The 19,119-nt window shown below is 39.8% G+C and overlaps 1 protein-coding gene across 2 annotated transcripts in view; it reads right to left on the reverse strand.

Moving 5' to 3' along the window:
- The window catches only part of nadk2 (NAD kinase 2, mitochondrial), a 17,584-nt gene extending 5,206 nt beyond the window's left edge, over nt 1–12,378 (reverse strand). The window contains exons 1-8 of one of the 2 annotated variants that reach the window (XM_050052754.1): nt 11,535–12,378; nt 10,758–10,846; nt 10,541–10,629; nt 8,704–8,785; nt 8,391–8,474; nt 4,619–4,758; nt 4,330–4,423; nt 4,032–4,127 (exon numbers count right to left, since the gene is read on the reverse strand). In XM_050052754.1, coding sequence (XP_049908711.1) covers nt 4,032–4,127; nt 4,330–4,423; nt 4,619–4,758; nt 8,391–8,474; nt 8,704–8,785; nt 10,541–10,629; nt 10,758–10,846; nt 11,535–11,789 — 929 coding nt within the window. In that variant the 5' untranslated portion in view covers nt 11,790–12,378. Of the gene's footprint in view, nt 1–4,031; nt 4,176–4,329; nt 4,424–4,618; nt 4,759–8,390; nt 8,475–8,703; nt 8,786–10,540; nt 10,630–10,757; nt 10,847–11,534 lie in introns of both variants that reach the window. The other variant, XM_050052753.1, reaches the window with a different exon arrangement.
- Between the last annotated feature and the right edge of the window lie 6,741 nt (nt 12,379–19,119).

The raw sequence follows: 19,119 nt of genomic DNA on the forward strand, positions 1-19,119 counted from the left end.
ATTCAATTTTGTGTTCTTGGACGTTAGTCTGGGGCGCCGTCTGCCATTAGGTGTGCTGGCCGCTCCCCCCGCCGATCTCCACAAGGGATGTGAGGACTCTAAAACTTCACCAGGGCCTCCATCGGCATATGGGTGAGTAGATAATGGCTGAATTGTCATTTTTGGGTGCACTATCCCTTTAACAATGGCAACAGTGCTGACAGAGGCCCCTTTTACGCTGCCTCTTCAAGGCGGGAATTTCACTCCATTATTCCACCTCGCCATTCTGTATAAAAGGTCCAATCGCGGAATGGAGGGACAGAGTTCTCTCGCCTTTAAAGCAGCATCGGAAGTAGTAACAGTGCTGAAACAACATCTGTATTAACAGAACAGCCAGTAGGATGGACACATGGGTGTGACGTTTTGATGACTTGCCCCGCCGTGGGAGATGTAAAAGGTAGCTGTTAGCGGTTAGCAGCTAACTCAAGGAAGAAGAACACTGGCCGAAAATGTCCGCAAATTAGGAAAACAATGAGGTCCAGGAGATCCTTACCCTCTGAGCAGAGGATGAGATCAACCACCATATAACAGGGACGGTAAATGATTGTTACTGACATGTTATGCCACTGTTATTGTTTAGAAAGCACTGCTGATGTGATTGCTAAATGTCACACTAGAGGCCAAAGCTGCTGTGTTACATGTTACACCAGTCACGCCCGTCATGCACCTTTTGCCTCCGGGATGCTGACATGCTGTCTAAAATCGCATACTAGAGCGGCATGATGCAGCCGTTGTTTGTTTTTTTTGTAAACATGCAAATGCTGCATAAAGAAGGGACTTTGTAGCAGCTCTACAGCATAATCTCCGTTTAAAAACAGCTAGTGCTAACAGTGTTTACCAGAACCAGAACCTGTGGGTGGACACTCTGTTTCCATGATGCTGTCCTGATATCAGCAGTAACTGCCATATAAATTCAGTGTGAAGCAGCGGTGATGAGCTAGCCAGTAGGATGCACACATACACTTACATTCACCCACGGCTGGACCAGCTTACCACAACAAACCACAGAGAAGCTCAGATTGCAACACACACAGAGGTAGCATGACTTCATTGTCTGCTCTGGGCGCTATTACTCTACTATATCTTAACATAGCAAATGGTGGTTTGCTGCTATGTAAATGCTCTGATTGTCACATACAGAACCATTCATACAAGATTTAACACATGCGGTGTCACAATACAATGTACTGTGGTGACTTGACACTGACACATGTTGGTGATTATTTAAATAATGTAGAAACTCAGTTTACTGCAGGATTTTGTAATTCCATATGCTGGTGGACAAATGGCAATTTAATAATATTTTGGAGCAATGATTTCAGCTGGAGACACTCAAGCTAATATTATTAATGACACTGTGCATGTTCTAAAGTTCAGCGATCCAACAATTAAAAAACATAAATCATGTGTTCTTACATCTGTACCGAACACATCACTGACATTTTATCAACCCACAAAACTACATGCTAGTGTAGAAAGCTTAAGATAAACTCCAAACTTTAATCTTAATTTACAGTTTTACAACCATACAGTAACATGGAGTGACATAAATCATCTCATCTAACTCTCAGTATGAAAGTGATTAAGCATATTTCCCAAAATCTCTCTGACTTCCTTTGTATTTCATGTCTAGGTTTGCAATTTGAGGAAAATTACTTTTTCTTTAATCTCACTTAAGTCCCTTATATTGTTAGAGTGAGGACTGATAATGCCGTTTTCCCACAGGCCCACTTTAAATGTACTGTGCTGCGCTAAAGGCATACTGACATTATCACAGGGAAACAGCCTTTGTGTATGTAGTTCAAACTTGTTGAACTTTGACCAGAATCTGCACAGAGCTTTGTGGGCGCAGCAAAATTTTGTGCTCACTGTTTAAACTGAAAGGTGAATATAAAAATAATGACATCTGTCTGAATATTCAGAACTGTACAAAAACAAATTGGCCTCAATCAGAAACAGGAAAATAATAGATGTTGAATTGGGGAAATATTAGCATGTAGATGCAGCTACCAGATTTGTTACAAAAAACACAGTTTGATTCTCTGAAACTTAACAATCTACTGCTAGAAACACTGGCCTTGCAGCTAAGTTGTCCATCGGGAGTTCTATCGTGGTAAATACTGTGCTGACCAACACCTGTGTTTTTCTGCTGCAATGCTAATACACCTTAAGCCATGAACTAACGGCCCAACATGTGTGACTGTGCTGGTGACTAGAAACTGGCTTTGCTTGGCTTTCACGTTGTACTGTCAGTTATCAGCCTTGTGTTTACTGATTGCTTTTACAGCTGAATCAGAGCATGGGGGCCTATGTGGCCTGTTGGTAGGGGTTTTCGGTCCTTTATAAACCAAATCACAATGTTTATTGACAAATACTTCTGACTAGAAAACCCTTACATCATGTACATAAAATCTGACAGCGCTGAGCCGCCCTAATTGATTTGTTTTTTGCCAACTAAAAAAAGACCCACCTAAAGAAATCACTATCAGTTTAAGTGTATGCTATTTTTAGAATGTTTTCACCGTTTTACCTTGCTGTCAAACAGTCTGTTCAGAAGGGTGAAACTGAAGCTGTTGTATCAAAGCCCCCAGACTCCAGTGACAGAAATAGTTATTTTACTTTACAGAAAACTGGAGTTGCTGGTCTACCACAGGCTAGATTGGTTAGTGTGTAAAGTTAGGCCAAGCCAGTATTTAAATATAGCGTACACTTATACAGATTTTTTTATTTTTTATTTTTTTTAAATGTGGCTAAAGCCCAGTTCAGACCAAAGACAAGATGAGTGCTTTACGCTCTAAAACCAGCCGCCGGTGATTCGACCAGCTGAGTTGTAGGTGACACCATCAGTCGGCTTGAGTCAAACTCAGACCGGCTGGTTCACACTGCTGCAACTTTTCATTACAACGTTCTTAAACAGTTTTGTCTCATCGCGAATATTTGGTCTGAACTGGGCTTCAATAGAGTGGTGCAGGAATGAGTCCTAAAACCTGTAAATGAGTTAGCATTTTTGCACTCCCGGTTCCCTCATCTTGAAGTCAACGGGTTTTTTGAATGGGTTTTTTGTTAGATGCCTGAAATAAGGTCTGTGGTTAACACAAGCTGAAGAGACTTTAATGTTTGTTCTGCGTCATTAAATACATCATTAAATATCCCACTGTGAATTTTGAAGCCTTTATTTGTCTTTAAAAAGGCGATTGCTAACAGATGGCTAAATGAGACTGCAGAACGTCATCACCCTGAACACGGCTATACAGGTTCATCGTGGTGATGACATTAAGTCATGCAACCGCAGTGTAGTTCATTTATAACGTTGGCTTTTTACTTCTGGCAATTGCATTTAAGCTTCAATAATCATAAAAGTGGTGTTCATTTGTGAATAATATTTTTCTGAACAAAACATGCAAGTATCATAAACATTTGTTTGCCACAGAGCTTATTTTCTGCCATTATCCAAAATCCAACAGAAAAATCCCATTCAATTTTTGACGAGGCAACAAAGCGAAGCTAACTTCTGCTTCAGCCTACAAAAAAATGTCTTCCCTAATGCACTCTATACGTTTTGCTGTAGCCCGTCCACAGCAGTACATCGTTTGGCTTCTGTGCTGGTAGATGGTTTATCAAAAATGCTAGAAAAACAACACAGTACACAGAATAAGTCAGATGAGTCAAACCACCATGTTTAAACATTACAGTACCAGCTGAAAATGACAACAAATAAACAAGTTTGCAGATTTTACATATCTCCACAATTGCAATCAGTTGCCAGTTGTCTACCCGGAAGTGATTGCTGTTAGTGCAATGTCGTGGTGATTCGCATTATAAGTCTTTGAATTCTTGTTCCAATTGCTGTCAGATTAACTGAAACACTCTCTCTTAGGTACTAATGTTAGCCATATGAGCCATGTCCCAACTTCAACTCTTAAATACAAAGTGGATGTGGATTAGGCACTAGTAAAACATTCAATGTTTAGCTGAAAGTAGAGTATATTTACCAGGCTTTGGATCCTGTTCCTGTACAAATGCTGAGTCCTGAACTCTTCTGCTTTTCCCACGGGCCGTCATCCACAGAGATCTCATAGTAGGAAGCCCTATGGAGCAAGAGGTTAACATGGGGTTTGAAGGAGTTTAACTTCATCCTGTGGTGGACAGAAATTCCTCTGATGAGTGGTAGAGACGAGCAGGGTCGTTGTGAAAGGGCTGGGGATTAATGAGGGTTACAAAATGCACACAGACACAAGTACACCATATTTAGACGGAGTTAAAGTGCATCGGTTTGGCTGACAGAGGTACCTGGAGGACAGAGATTCTCCAATGAAGATCTCATTCAGGCTTCTGATAGGGAGGAGGCTAGGCTTGGAGTAGCTCTCAGGTAGTATTCCTGTCCCTGAGAAATGTCACAGAATTAGCAGAAGAACAGTGAGAGAACAAAGACTTCAACTGACAGAAACATACTGATCAAGTTCCAAACTGGAGGTCAAGTCAGTGTCATCTTGTGCAAAATCAGAGGGTCACACAGGAGAGCAGGCCAAAGGACACAGAGACAACAGATAAAGACACATGATGGGTACTGGAGTCGTACTCTGCTGGCCGTCCATGGTGGTGATGCGGTGAGCTTGGTTGTGCTGCTCCAGGCTCAGCTGCTGTTCGTGCAGGTCCACGGGGGTGGGATTGATTCCTGTGCCCTCTAGGTGTACACGGATCCTCTGACGCCACAGCCACCTGAACGCAGCACAGGAGAGGGACAGAGCACCATTTTTTTTTAAGATTTTTTTTTTTCAGGCTTTTGCCTTTGCCTACAAAACAGAGTGAAATGGGATGGGGGGGGGGGGGGGGGGGTTGGGGAGCAGAAAATTACATGTAATCAACATGTAATCAAACTAGTAGTTTAACTACATTTTGCTGGTAGTTCAACTACATTCATATCTGCATAGTGGTTCAAGTAGTTAAATCACTTTTTTGCCATGTTTTGTAGGCATGTAACGATATGTCGAATTTTGTGGTGTCGCGATAAAATAAATTCTTGATACCGTCATGGGAATGCCATGGTAGTTATATAGCTGCGTTCTCCTACAGAGCCGGTAATATGACTGTGCGACTACATTCCCCATAATCCTTTGCATGCAACTGCGCGCGCAGGTGAGAGCAGACTCCTGCAGCTCAGCCTCTCAGCCTCCGACTCTGACCCGTGCATGACTGGAGGAAACAGCGAATAAAAGTAAGGAGATTGATTGTTCTTCTCTGTGGATTTTTCCACGCATATCACGTGAAACAGTGGAATCGTGGCTTTCCGACAAGACCAAGCACTTGTCGGTAGTCCAATGTTTTCACAGCGAAAAAAAATGATAAAGTTACACTAAAATAATGTATAACAAAGCTTTCATACAGCTTTGCACACACATTACTTTTGGATGGATTACTCGCGAATGCAGGGTCGCACAGAAATGCCATGCATATCACATGAAAGCACAGGAGCAGAGCTTTCCTCTCCTCATCTCCTGTTCTGAGAAAGTGTTAGGGTCTCCTTGATGTCAAGATTGTCAACCTGGCGTGAACAAACTGAGTGAATGTGTGTTTTTGAGTTTTTCTATGACTTCTAGGGAAATGGCTGGGCTTTATTTATTTTGGTTTTCTTTTACACACATCTCTACCCACCTCTCTCTCTCTCTCTCTCTCTCTCTCTCTCTCTCTCTCTCTCTCTCTCTGTGTCTCTCTGTGTATCTGTGAGTGAGGGATTGTGTGTTATTGAGTTTACATTATTTCTAATTTGTTAATTTTGTTGTTGTTGCAGGGTCTGATTGTTCTAAGTTCTGTATATTTGATGAATATTAAGACTACTCTATCCTCATAATTTGATGTCATTCAGATGACTTTCTAGTAATAGTACTACACTACTTTTGTTCAGAGTAGGTTAAAAAATACTGAATGTTTCCATTTTCATATTCTGTCACTATAGTTTTAATTGACATGACTTTGTTATGGCACTTTAATGTCTGCCTGCCTAGCAGTAATAGGGGGGAAATGAAAGCACATGTTCAACTGTGTGTTGATTTGTTTATTATCAGCTTCCAAGTTAAAAATAACATGCTGTACAGTGTACATGCACTATTTTTTAATAAAATAGCTATTTTTAACAATAAATTTTCTCTTTTTTTCCCCATGTATAAATATCGTGATATATATCGCATCGTGGACTCTTTATCGTGATAATATCGTATCGTGAGTTTCTGGTATCGTTACATCCAATTTTGTGTTATTTACTACTGAAACTCCAAACAATTTGGGGCCATATACGGAAAAGAATGATTTTTTTCCTTTTATTTTACCCTTGCTTCTCTACTACATTGAATCTTCTATGACCACAATTGGTCAGAGGTACTGATGATTGCTATTTTGTTCAGAAAATTTGTTTGCTGTTTCTGAAGTGACCTGGCTAACGGAGTAATCCTGCTTGGTGCAAAACCCCTACCTTGACTACCTTGAGTTTCTGAAAGACAGGTGTTTGACAAAACCACACATAAAACCAAAGCTGGCATTACTGCACTTTCACATGCAAAGTGGGGCATATTATTTCTTGGAATTTATGTATGACCTGTAAACAAGTGGGCACATTTTGCGGTGAACTAAATTAAGTGGTATTTTATCACGGCACGTGACTTTTTAAAACTACATTTTGTTTAAATTCTGTATCACATGTACATTGACTTTTTTTTTTTACAAAGTAGTTTGAACTAATTTTTCTAAGTAGCTCAAGTTAACCAAACTACATTTCTCCCGAGGGTAGCTATACTGTCGTTCAACTTCCTCAAGTGTGAAGTAATTGGTAGCTTGCAAAGCTATGCTAGCTTTCCCAACACTGTATGTAACCTAGACATCACAGATGTATCCAGATATCAATGTAAATGGATATTTTGACTTAAACCCAAATCAATTCTTTCTTTCTTGGGTGTTCTACTGAACTTCTATTACACTTCTATTAAAAACCCTGAGCAGCAGGTTTAGAGAATCTCAGATAGAGTGATCTCTAGTAGCAGTTAGGTCATTTCTACAGACACACTAACTGGATTTAAAATATCCCACTTAGTCTGAGGACACAGCAGAGGGGTATTAGACACCTTGTGACTTTCTCCAGACAACACAGGCTTAAATTTGTCTGGAACTCTACACTCATGAAGGAGCAACAGTCCCGAGTTGTTTACCAACTGAGGTGTAGCGACTGCTATCAATAAAAAGGCCGCTGAGAGGCTTAAGTGGGCTCACATCTGTGACTCGTTCCTTCATTGAATCAGTCCACTTGACAGTTTTATAAATTTTATTTAGCAAACGAAAGAAAGACTTACAATGCAGTGATCTGACATGACGGTCAACAGAAAATATCAGAGCTCACTCAACCCTATTGTCTCCATTCCTACCAGGCATTTAAATGCCTGGTTAAATAACTTAAACCACACCCATGTGTCAACCACCGGATGTGACATACCTGTGCATACATACAAATAAACAATAAACATAAGCAAAATATATATTTTGGCTCTTACATCAGGGTTGCCAGATTGTGAAAGCTGCAGAGGTATGGCGTCGTCCCAGCACTATCCATCGCAAATTCTAGCCGACCAACGGAGAAGCAAAACCAGAATCAACATCGGTTCAGCTTTTGATCGTTGGTGTCAGCTGAAGGCAGAAAAAGGGCTAAAAAGCCATGCAGAGGTTGCAGCTTTCCTTCTGGACAGGTGAGCTAATGTTTGCTAACTAACTCAGGAGGGTTGTAAAAAGATATCTACTGTTGAATATATCTAATATCTAGTAAAGCCGAACTATCATGTTATTATTATTATTGGTGGGAAATTATAACAGAGGAATATACTTGCCATTTTAATATCAAGAACACTTTTGTGTTTTTGTGTGTATAGTATACAGGACGTTGTTGAATCAGGGAATCCGTGTGTCCACCACGACAAAGGATCCTAATTGACTAATTACGTTAGCATTAGTGACGAGTAGAGCTAAAATTGCTTCACGGAGAGTGTTACAGTGTGTTACAGGGTGCACAAGAGAGGATTCATGATTTATTATTATTATTTTTTAATTACTATACCACAAAAGACTCTTCACTTGACATTGCTGTCTCCAGTGTCTGTCGTTTACGAACCTGGCAACCTGTAGAACTGAAGAGTGGAGCGAGAGCGGGCAAGTGTGAGTGCGACACCTACTGACCGGGAAGTATGAATCCTATATCTATCACCTTTAAGTGACAGCACACACACAGGAGGACAGGGCAGCATGTTGACCAGAAGAAAGTCACAGTGAAACAGCGCGAGGATTATTTGTGGGATTATTTGTGGGTAAATACGCACCTGAACTCACCACGAAAGAGTTTCTCCAGTGCCTCTGGGAAGGCACGAGTGTACCGCACAGGCAGGCACAGATGACCCTCTGACCTATAGTTGAAAGAAACAAATGTAATGAACTCAGCTGAATGTAAGAGGACTGTTACATAGTAACAATGCAGAGTAATGACACAGCATGTTCGGCTTACTCTCAAGTGTGTATGGACACATTTTCAAAGACGTTTTCTCCACTACTTCTTCCAAAGAGCCACAAAATCATGTGTGATTGTTCTTACACATTTAACAATCCCTTCCCAAAAAGTGCTGTTCAGTGTTTTACCTCTCAGGGTCTGTGTTCACTCCAACAACTGGTTTGTCCTTGCTTAAAACCTTGCTGGCAACAAGTAACATTGTCCCATCACCTAACAAAAAAAACTGCAGTTAGAGAAGTTGTATTGTGTACTTGCATCTGTTGTCTGAGGCCTTTGTCCATGTGACTTTTTGTCCCCTGAATTGAATAAGATAAAGGTATACTCTGCAGGATTGTCAGTTACTGTTCGTAAACACACTCGCCAGTGAAAGTAAAGGTAAAACCCCAGATTCACTCTCGTTTGGCATTTCGCATTGCTATACTTGTGGGGGGTTTTGCCACTGTCTCTCTTGGATGCCAACTGCTTACAGTCTGGCACCTGGTCGCTACCTTTTTATACAGCCCAGAGGAGGTACTAACAACACATAAACGGTGTCTGCATTAATGTGACATCCAGCAGGACAGGATCATGGGCAGGATGGGTGTGACAATTTGACATATGTATGCAACACACCACAGGAAATTTAGCTGTTAGCAGTTAGTGGCTGACTCAAAGAAAAAGAACAGTGCTGTAAATGTCCGCAAATTGGAAAAACAATGTGGTCTGGGAGCTCCATACCCTCCAAGCAGAAGACAAGATCAGCTGCCATATAACAGGGACAGTGATAATTATTAATGTCATGTTTTGCAATTGTTATTGTTTATGAAGCGCTGCCAACATGTATCATAGTAGAGGCCAATGCTGTGGTGAGACATGTCACGTTCTGTGTAAAAATGCAAAGGCAACCTAAAGAAGGGCTTTTGTAGCGGCTCTATAGAACGATCTGTATAAAAAGGGCTGAACAGTGAATGGCCTACTTCATGTAATATGCTGCTTCAGAGGCTTTTCACCATGACCAGAATACAGTTCTCTGAAATAACAATGAATACTTATTGTGGGCACATCTAAAGATTTTGAACACTGTACAAAATATTGTCAATCAGCAGCTGTATAAGGCTTATATCTTAAAACAACATTGCTAAGGCACTGCCCTGGGGATAACTTAACCTGCTTCCTCAATAGCTTTCTCTTTACTTTGGCATTGTGATGCCAGCATTACTACACAGGAGTGGAAATGTATGCATATGGGAGTAGTAGACTCACTGAATGTGGTAAAACAGGCATACTGTTGAAATTGCACTCATTTTTCTTAAGATATCTCAGGCTGTTTATCATCTGTTTTGTAAAAGGATGTACCTTACCAGAATGTACTTCTTTACATAAAAAGAAAGGGAAGCATTTGGGGCTGCTGGTATTTATAGGTTACTCTGCAATGGGTTTTTTCAGGTCCAGCTAACTAAGATCAAATTGGGCTGTACATTAATTGTATTTACCATGTGTGTGCACTGGGTGGCACTGTACTGGTATTTTGGGCTTAGTGACTAAAGGTAGGAAGGACACTGGTGCAGTCAGGTGTTTGACCCTGGAAGGGCAAATGGTTTTTGACAACTGTGGTGCTGAAGATTGTTCAACAAGCTGAAAGTTGTATGTTTGGATTTTGGATGAAAATGAAGAAATTGGCATTTATTTAACCTTATGCATGCTGGTATAAGTAAATATGATGACTGTTCAGCAACTGGAGTCTGTAGATCATTTTCTGAATACAACACAACAAAGGGAAGCTGTGGCATCAACCAAAGCAAGCGCGTCAGCCACGTCAGGCCAGATAAAATATCTCAGTAGCTGCAGGTAGTAGCTCCTACAGACTATAAGAAGTTTAACACCCCTGCTTTATACTGTATTTGTAATGAATCAATGTCTCAGGCAGAGGAGGCTGAAGTACAAAAAAATTGCAAAACCCAAATGACCAGATAACAAAACTCCTACCTCCTGCAGAGATAACTGCATCTGCCCATCGAACTACTTCTTCATCATATTCTCCTCTCTTCACAACTCGTACTTCAACGCCTTCTCTCCTGCAAACATATTATCATATTATTATTATCTTTTATGACTACCATCCCAGCTGCAAAATAAGGAAATCTTCCTTATCTGCTTCCTGGAAATGTGACGGATAATCTACTTGTGACAGGCCACATCTTACCGCAGGCACTTCACAATGTGTTCAACATTGTTAGTGTGGATGTTGTGTCTTTCCAGCAGGCCGCTGTAACTGGAGCCCTTCATAGCAAGCTGCAAAACAGACAAAAAAAATCATCAGATGTTAAGTGTAGAGTTGCAATGGTAACTATCGGAATAGGCCAACATAGTTTTTGTTTTTTTTTGCACAATGAATAAATATCATACATTGAAAAGTATTTTATTTCATGTCTCCATCTGCTGATGGGCCATCATGATAAAAAGTATGCATGCAAAATATGATGTTACTTCCACTACAGTAGAGACTGGATGATCACTAAAATTAGGTGGGGGGAAAAAAGTGGATATATCAGTATCGGTTATCAGTCAAATGAGTTGTTGCATATCGGCATATCAGATATTGGCAAAAAATCCAATATCGTGTATCCCTATTTGAAAGTTATCATACTATTTACATTTACATATCTATGGTATTGAAAAAAAACACAGCTGCACAGTGAATCTCACCTTTATTTTAGCTATTTTCAAAGGGGAGATTTATTACACATCATTCCATTAAAAAAATGGTTTCAAGTTACATAAAACGTTTGTTCAACCAAACAAAACTCCCTTTGTTTTCATTCATGTAAGGGTCATGGTTACTGATAGTGACAACGTGATACCGCGATATTTCCTGAGGCTATTGTGGTACCGTGAAAATCTCATACCATTGCAGCTCTAGTTACGTGTTTGTTTTTCGTGGGAAGTCACAAGCCTGGCTGAAAGTGAAAGCCACTCTTACCAGCTGTTTTAAGTCCTCTTCAGAGAGTCCTGCATAGCGATACCGCTGCTGTTCAAACTCATATCGTGTAGTCTTTGTAACCACTGCGACTTTTTCCGGTTTGAATCCAGTTTTCGGCTGCGACGAGGTGTTGCATACTGACGTGTGGAGGAGACGAAGTGAGTTTCCATACAGCAGCCTGACAGCTCGATTCCCAAGACAAACCAAGTTCACCACTGAACGACAAGTCATTCTTGTAAGCGAACACAAAACCATAAGCCCAATTACATGTCCGATGAGAAGTGCTGAATGGGGGCTGTGCTGTTACGTAGCTGTCATACTGGGTCATATGTCAGTGCTCTGGCCACATGGAGTCTTTGTCCATTCACAGAAGTCAGACACACACCCAGCTACCAAGGACGGTCACCAGGTCCAACAAACTCTTCCCTAGCTATTAGGTGACCTTATTTTAACTTTAAGATATTACTTTCAAAGTCAAATGTTTCCTCGGGCAATAACAAAACCGCAAGAACAACAGCTAACTCGTTTTAAACTAACGTTAGTTACCCTGATAGCCGTATTAGGTAAGGTTAAAAGATAGCGTTACCAGCTGAGCTTACAAAGCTAAATGTAGCTAGCAGTTTGCTCACAGGACGTGAGCGAGTGGTCCTGCATACCACAGTCCCGACTGGGTTTACTCCAACCGCACACCGCACTGAAGCTGTGTCGCACTCCTCTGGGCCAAAAGGTTTAAACACGAGGTGAAACACATGGGCAGGTAAAGAATAAACGACAACACAAGAGAAGACTGGTCACACCGCACGCACCACGCAACCTGGTACGAACCCTCGCTGCACATACGTTACGTAGGGTTTCTTCTGATTGGCTACGGAGCTGTGACGTTTTGTTTTGACTGCTGACCTGCAGCTCGTGATGCATTCACAGACACAATAAAGACTGGACAAAGTAAAGAAAAATATTACCAGAAAATTCCGTTAATTCCAATATTGAGTGAAATATATATTTTTTTTTGTTTTTCATTTTTATTACCTTTATTTTATCAGGAATATTCTCACTGAGATTCGTAATCTCTTTTTCAAGGGAGTCTTCACCTAGACAGCAGACAAACACATTATAAAAATGACCCCCAAATATAGGCCCAAACGTGGCTGGAACCAGGTTTCTAGAAGTACTGAAGTCACGAGTTTTAATTGACATAATTTCTCATACTTTATTTGCTGAGTTAGGTGTTCAATTGCATTTTGTGTAAGTTTTATTTCCCAACATGAATGTCTAAAGCAGTGGCAGACCTAGCACATTTGGCGACCGAGACAAGGCATTATTATTATTATTGTTGCTGCTGTTGTTGTTGTTGTTATTGTTAGTAGTAGTAGTAGTAGTGTGTTAGCTAACGAGAAATGAACATTAATAAATAACAAACAATAAAAGAATACAGTATGTGCAAATTTGCTTAACCGCCTGTTGTCTATAGGAAGATCCAGCAGTGGTCTAAAGACTGTATCAGAGCCCCCTTTACAATGCTGGAAATACAATTCTAGTTGAGAAACACTTCATCCTGTCTGTATTTATTGTTTACTAGCCAAACGTCACATCTTAATATATTACTTCTAAAAAATATTGAATAGCCTATAGAATAGCCACCATGTTTTTGTTTTTTTAACTGTAGAATGTGAGCTACTCACGCAGAAATTCCCAGTAAGGCCATAACCTCAGTGTCCTCAATGGAAGATATGGCCCTTAGCCAAAATACACAGTGTTTCAATTTGTGTCAGGTAAATCAACATTTACCACTGTTTTTCTTATTCCATTTAAAGAAGTGTATTTGATTTGCACTAAAATATTGACTCGTGACTCGTGTGATACTCAGTAACTGTACATGTGAAAGTGAAGGTGTAACCAGTGGTGTTAGTAGCTGATGAGGTGGGTGTACTACTACATAGATAGATAGGTTACCAAGGAGGGCGTGAGTATATTCTTCTATATATTCCAATGGCTTTTTGGCTGATAGGTGTGTATACCGTAAACGGCCAGAAAACGAGGTGGGTATATCCTTTATACCTGCGTATATCCTCCACTACACCACTGGGTGTGATTGTTAAAAACTGAGGGAAAGGGCCCAGTCTGTTCTACAGCTGACATACAATATTACAAGAAATGTGGGGCCGTAGACCTCCACTGAGGCAGGAACTGGTCCCATACAGCAGTCACAACATGGGTCAGAGGGTACACAACAACTTGCATTCACTTATAGATAGTTCAAATAGTTTTAAATAAATCAACTATTATGACTTGTCACCATTATTTCTTCACACTAGCAATACATCCATAAATGCATCTGAGACAGTAGAGGTCAGAGTATCCTCATAAAACAGGTGAAGCCTGTGTGGCTCCTGAGAACAACATAAAACACATTAAGCCATGGCAGCTGAATGGCAAGGAAACTGCATTCATGTCTGGTAATTTCTCTTGGGTGTAGAATTTGCTTGTAGCATTACGTGTGATAGAGTTAAATCAGGCCACAATCCCCTCTGAATCTGTTGTAAATTAGAGTAGAAATTGACTGGTAAAAACATTTAGTTTGTTGGCTTTGTGTTTCCAAGCTTAATTTCTACAGGTTGTAACTATAATTCTGCACCCATGTTTAACTACTTTTCTGCTACAAAGTGTGGTTGATATTGGTAAAAGCAGTGTTCATTCATCTTCATCTTCTAACCGCTTCATCCTCTTGAGGGTTAAAAGCAGTGTTGTTGTTTTTTTAATAATGAGAACGTCTGATTAACTGGTAACTTACATAATTCTAGGAGTACGTGAATCCAAACAACCTCACAAAGCCCCATGTTCTTTGTACACAGTTGCCTGGACTCAGCCAGGGCTCACTGTGGACACAGTTATGCAATGACACAGAGGCATCCTACATGTGAATCACTGGGTCAGGAGTAGATGATCCTGAGCAACGGCAGTTGTATCCCCAGTGTAATATGTGAGACCTTTTGTGGTTATTTTAGTTAAAAACCGAAGCAGGAATTACCAACCAGGTACAGAGAGGTTTTTCATTTCCCACTACTGTGACCTTGTTAAAATCTGTAGCAGATTTAACCTCACAACTCTGTCATAGCACAGAGGCACTTCACAGTTCTTTACACAAAGTAAATATATGAATTACAAGATCATTTTAAAATAAAATTGAAAGGAAGATAAAAACAATTACAATGAAATTATGAAATAAAACACAGAGCTCTAAAAGCCCAAGGTTCACCACTTGTCAGCTGGTTTTGGGAATTTTATTATTTGCAAATTTGTTCGACTTCTCTCTAAAATACAATGTCAGACTGGTTTTGCAATAAAAGGTCATTGTTTGACTGTGTCTTGTAGAGGGGCCCTGTGTCTAAATTTGTTTTGTTGTTTTGTTTTGTTTTTGTTTTGTATACATACATAAATGTACTGTATGTGCATATATACTGTATATATATATATATATATATGCATAATCTTAAATAACGTTGTGTTTAACCAAACAACATATCCTCATACAAGGGTTCATATGATATTTTTCAAATGAAAGCCAAGTCATGTAACGTATTTAACTTAACATGATGGTATGACTTGATGACATGATAGCATGACTTGACGATGTGACGGCATGGAATGATGATGTGACATGACGACATGGCCATAATGTGATGTGACAATGTGACGTTACACATGTACATAATTTATTCTTTGTCACCTGACCACCTCCTTTGCTCGAAACAAAGCTTATTGTCAATGACAGTGGTTAGGTATATATATATAGATATAAACTCTATGATCATATTTTTGGTTATTGGCACATTTTTATCCTGAAATCAAACTCACACCATGCTCAGACTCACTGTCCTTTAAAAGACTGACAATGACAATTTCAACCTGTTATAAGCCTGTTATAATATTAATACTGGTTTCTGCATTCATTTGTGTACAAGGTAAAAGGGCTGGGTGAAAGAACACCCTCCTGGGTGGGGGGATCAACATACTGTACAATGACTTTGGGAAGTTGCAAAACTTCTGGGGCCATATTCACAAAGTTTCCTAGTATGTAAAGTTGCTCCTAGTGACTAAATTCTAAGAAAATTCTCAGAATTGTAATGTTTTCTTAGAATTTCTCCTTAAAATTAATACTAGTTCCTTGTAAAGATAAAAATTATTCACAAAGCATCTTAGACCTTTTTAGAGGCTTAAGCATTTCTTAATCAGAGGAGAAAATGGTGGAAACACCAAGACATCAGCGAATTATTCTCCAAATGCTAGATGACAGTGAATAAATGAAATGCTCAGGTTAGCTCAGATAATGCAGGGATAATATTTTTAATCAATCTCATTGGGATATGCACACATTTCACACCCAACACAATAACGTTTAGCACCAGAAATGAAATGATAGCAATACTAAGATATTTGAAAAACTGGAAAAATGTAACAGTCCAGCAGTGATGACTTGAGTCTGTCTCAACCTTCCATCGGCAGAGTGATCACATTAACAGTGACAACACTTTCACAGTCAGCAGTTCATCTCATTTCCTCTGGGTGTCCACACCATGTAGGCTCACAAAAGGGTGTGTCTATGACAACCAGTCACATCAGTTAAAAGAATGCATCATAACTAGCAACAGGGTCACCACACCTCCTCAGTAAGATGAGAGTTTCTGTCCCTTCCTTGCTCAGAGTTGCTCAGAGAACTTTCCTAAATCACTCCTAAACTAAGATTCCTAACAAAAAAAAATTTAAGGCCAAGTTAAGAGCTCTCTGAGAGTTTTCTTTTTTAATTTTTTCTATTTATAGTTTTTATTTTCAGAAAATCATAGAATATACAATTTACATGGGCAGACCAATAGCTCTCTTAAAAATCATATCTAAATATATCCAATAGAGGTTGTGTAAGGCCAATTACAATAATACAATTTTACAAAAAAACGTTGACAACACTAACACCAACCCCTGCACACACACACACACACGCACAAGAAAAAGAAACAAAAAAAAAACAACAACAAAAAAAACAGAGGTGTTCCAGAGGTCCCATTGGTCTTAGGGCATTAAGAGAGCAAAACTTTGCCACAAACTTCCAAATTACAGACAGAATATTATAGCAGCAATGGTTGGGGCTGGGCTCATAATATACAAAGGAAAGAAAAAACTCAAGAACAAGAAAGTAAGAATAACATTAACTGCTAGCAATTGTGAACAAACTGGCCTGATCTAGCTTAAAGCTAAACATTATCCATGGTGACAAAGATGAAAACATTTTTTAAAATGTTAAAGTAGCTATTGGATAGACTCTGCATATTGACTGATAGCTAAGCCAAATAAACAGGGAAAAGAGACAAGGGATAACAGGGAAAAGTGTTGATAAAGAGTATTTGTCTCTCCGCAAAACTGCCTGGATCATAATTATTTTAACCTTGGTAGTCTCTAATCCACATAGCATGATGCCTGAACATAGGACTTTCACATTAGAATGTCCGTTCTGCCTTAGCTGAGGCTTGAACTCACAACTTCTGAGACTGAGGTCCGTCTTCTATCTCACTGAGCTAATTGGCAAGTGACAGTTCATGTGTGGCTTCACAAATTGACTAAGCCAAGCATCAGGGTGCCAGACAGTAGCCATCCATGCCATGGAAAAGCAAATTTCAAAGTGAAAGTTCCAAAGCTGTAGCATATATGGTTGATTTGTTATGAATTTTCAAAGTTTTGAAATTTAGAGGCTTGCTGTAGCGCCACCATCAGGACTATTGTCTTGTGTTTCCAGTTGAGGACATCTGGCATGGGACTGGACCTTTATGAAAAGTTTGGGTAGATTTCTCATATGGAAATGTTGCACGAGCTGAGGCTTGAACTCACAATCTTCAACACCAAGAACCATCCTCTATCTCACTGAGCTAATTGGCAAACAGAAATGTCACATGTAGCTTCACAAATTGACTAAGCCAGTCACCTGTGTGCAAGACAGCAGCTGTTAGTGTGTAAAGGCAGATTTCAAACGGCTGTCAAAAATTCAGTTATTAAGACAAAAATCCAAAAATACACAAATTGCATCTAGACAGCATGGAGATGTTGGTAATTTGTTTTTAACAATGATTTATTGGCTCCATAAGTGAAAAACTGATGTTTAAAAATGCCATTTTTGCATTGACTCCAATTGTTCACATTAGAACAAAATTCAAAATGCTGTAAAAAAATTCAGTTTTTGAGATAAAATTCTGATATTTTTCAAACATCATCTACCATGACTCTAGAATTTTGTCATTTTTTTTAATTAACATTGAAGATTTATTTAGCAAGAATTTGCAAGTATATGTTTACAATAACGTTTACAGTCAAACATTTTGATGCACTGTAGGCTCAATTTTCGATAAATCAAAAATCTGTGTGGATCGTTTGTGTAGGACAGTCTGAAGATGCTCTGTAGCAAGTTTGGTGTCAATTGAGCAAAAATTGTGGGAGGAGATAGGTTTAAGAAGTTTTACAGTTTTTGAAAAAAACAGAGTGATGAACTTCATAATTTGCAATGGGTTTAAATGTACAAAAGTTTTGTCAGTATTGGGGCTACAGTTTGATGTTTACAGTTGCAAATCTGTAGCACATACGGTTGATTTCTTGTGAATTTTCAAAATTTTGAACTTTAGAGGCTTGCTGTAGTGCCACCATCAGGACTATTGGCCTATTTTTGCAGCTGAGGCAATCTGGCATGGGACTGGACCTTTGTGCAAAGTTTGGTGATTTTTTGCGCATGGGAAGTATGATTTCCTCGGAAGAAGAAGAAGAAGAAGAAGAAGAAGAACATGCAGGATAACAATGGGGTCCTGGCAGCTTAGGCTGCCCGGCCCCTAATTAAGTGCTTCACTAGGAATAAAACCACTGCACCATATCAAAGGACGTGTATCGCTGTGTTCCCAGGGCAGGTTTAGGACTCGGATCAGTGTCTAGTTCATCTTCTCCCAACTCACAGGCAGAAACTAAAATCTGCCAAATCTGTGGTAAAGATGGACCAACAAAGCAAAACTGGAGTTACAGGCCAGCTTTGACTGCTCTGATTGGAGTGTTTTTAAGACTGAAGCTACAGACCTGGAGAAACTCACTGACACTGTGACATCTTACATCAGTTTTTGTGAGGACACGTGTGTGCCAAGTGAAATTTTCTGCATACCAAACAACAAACTTTGGTTTACACCTAAGCTCAAGCAGCTTTGTCAGACTAGGGAGGTGGCTGCAGAAGTGGGGACAGACTCCTGTACAACCAGAAAAACAGGATTTCAGCCAATGACCCAGTGTCAGTTTGAAAAGGCCTGCAGACTAGGAGACCACCCCCCCTACCGTGGAGCCCCACTAACTGGGCGACGACCTGAAAATGTTTTACTGTTGGTTTGATAAGTCCACATTCACATTCCTCACCTGCGCTGACTTCACCCAACCAGTTACTGTGGAAACCTTCAGGTTTCTGGGATTCACTATCTCCCAGGACCTAAAGTCCAACCTGTCTCAGAAGCTGCTGATCCAGTACTCTGTAACCATCCGGTCTGTTCTCTGTACATCCATAACTGCCTGGTTT

Source organism: Epinephelus moara, chromosome 9 (assembly GCF_006386435.1).
Source record: "Epinephelus moara isolate mb chromosome 9, YSFRI_EMoa_1.0, whole genome shotgun sequence".
NCBI lineage: Eukaryota > Metazoa > Chordata > Actinopteri > Perciformes > Serranidae > Epinephelus > Epinephelus moara.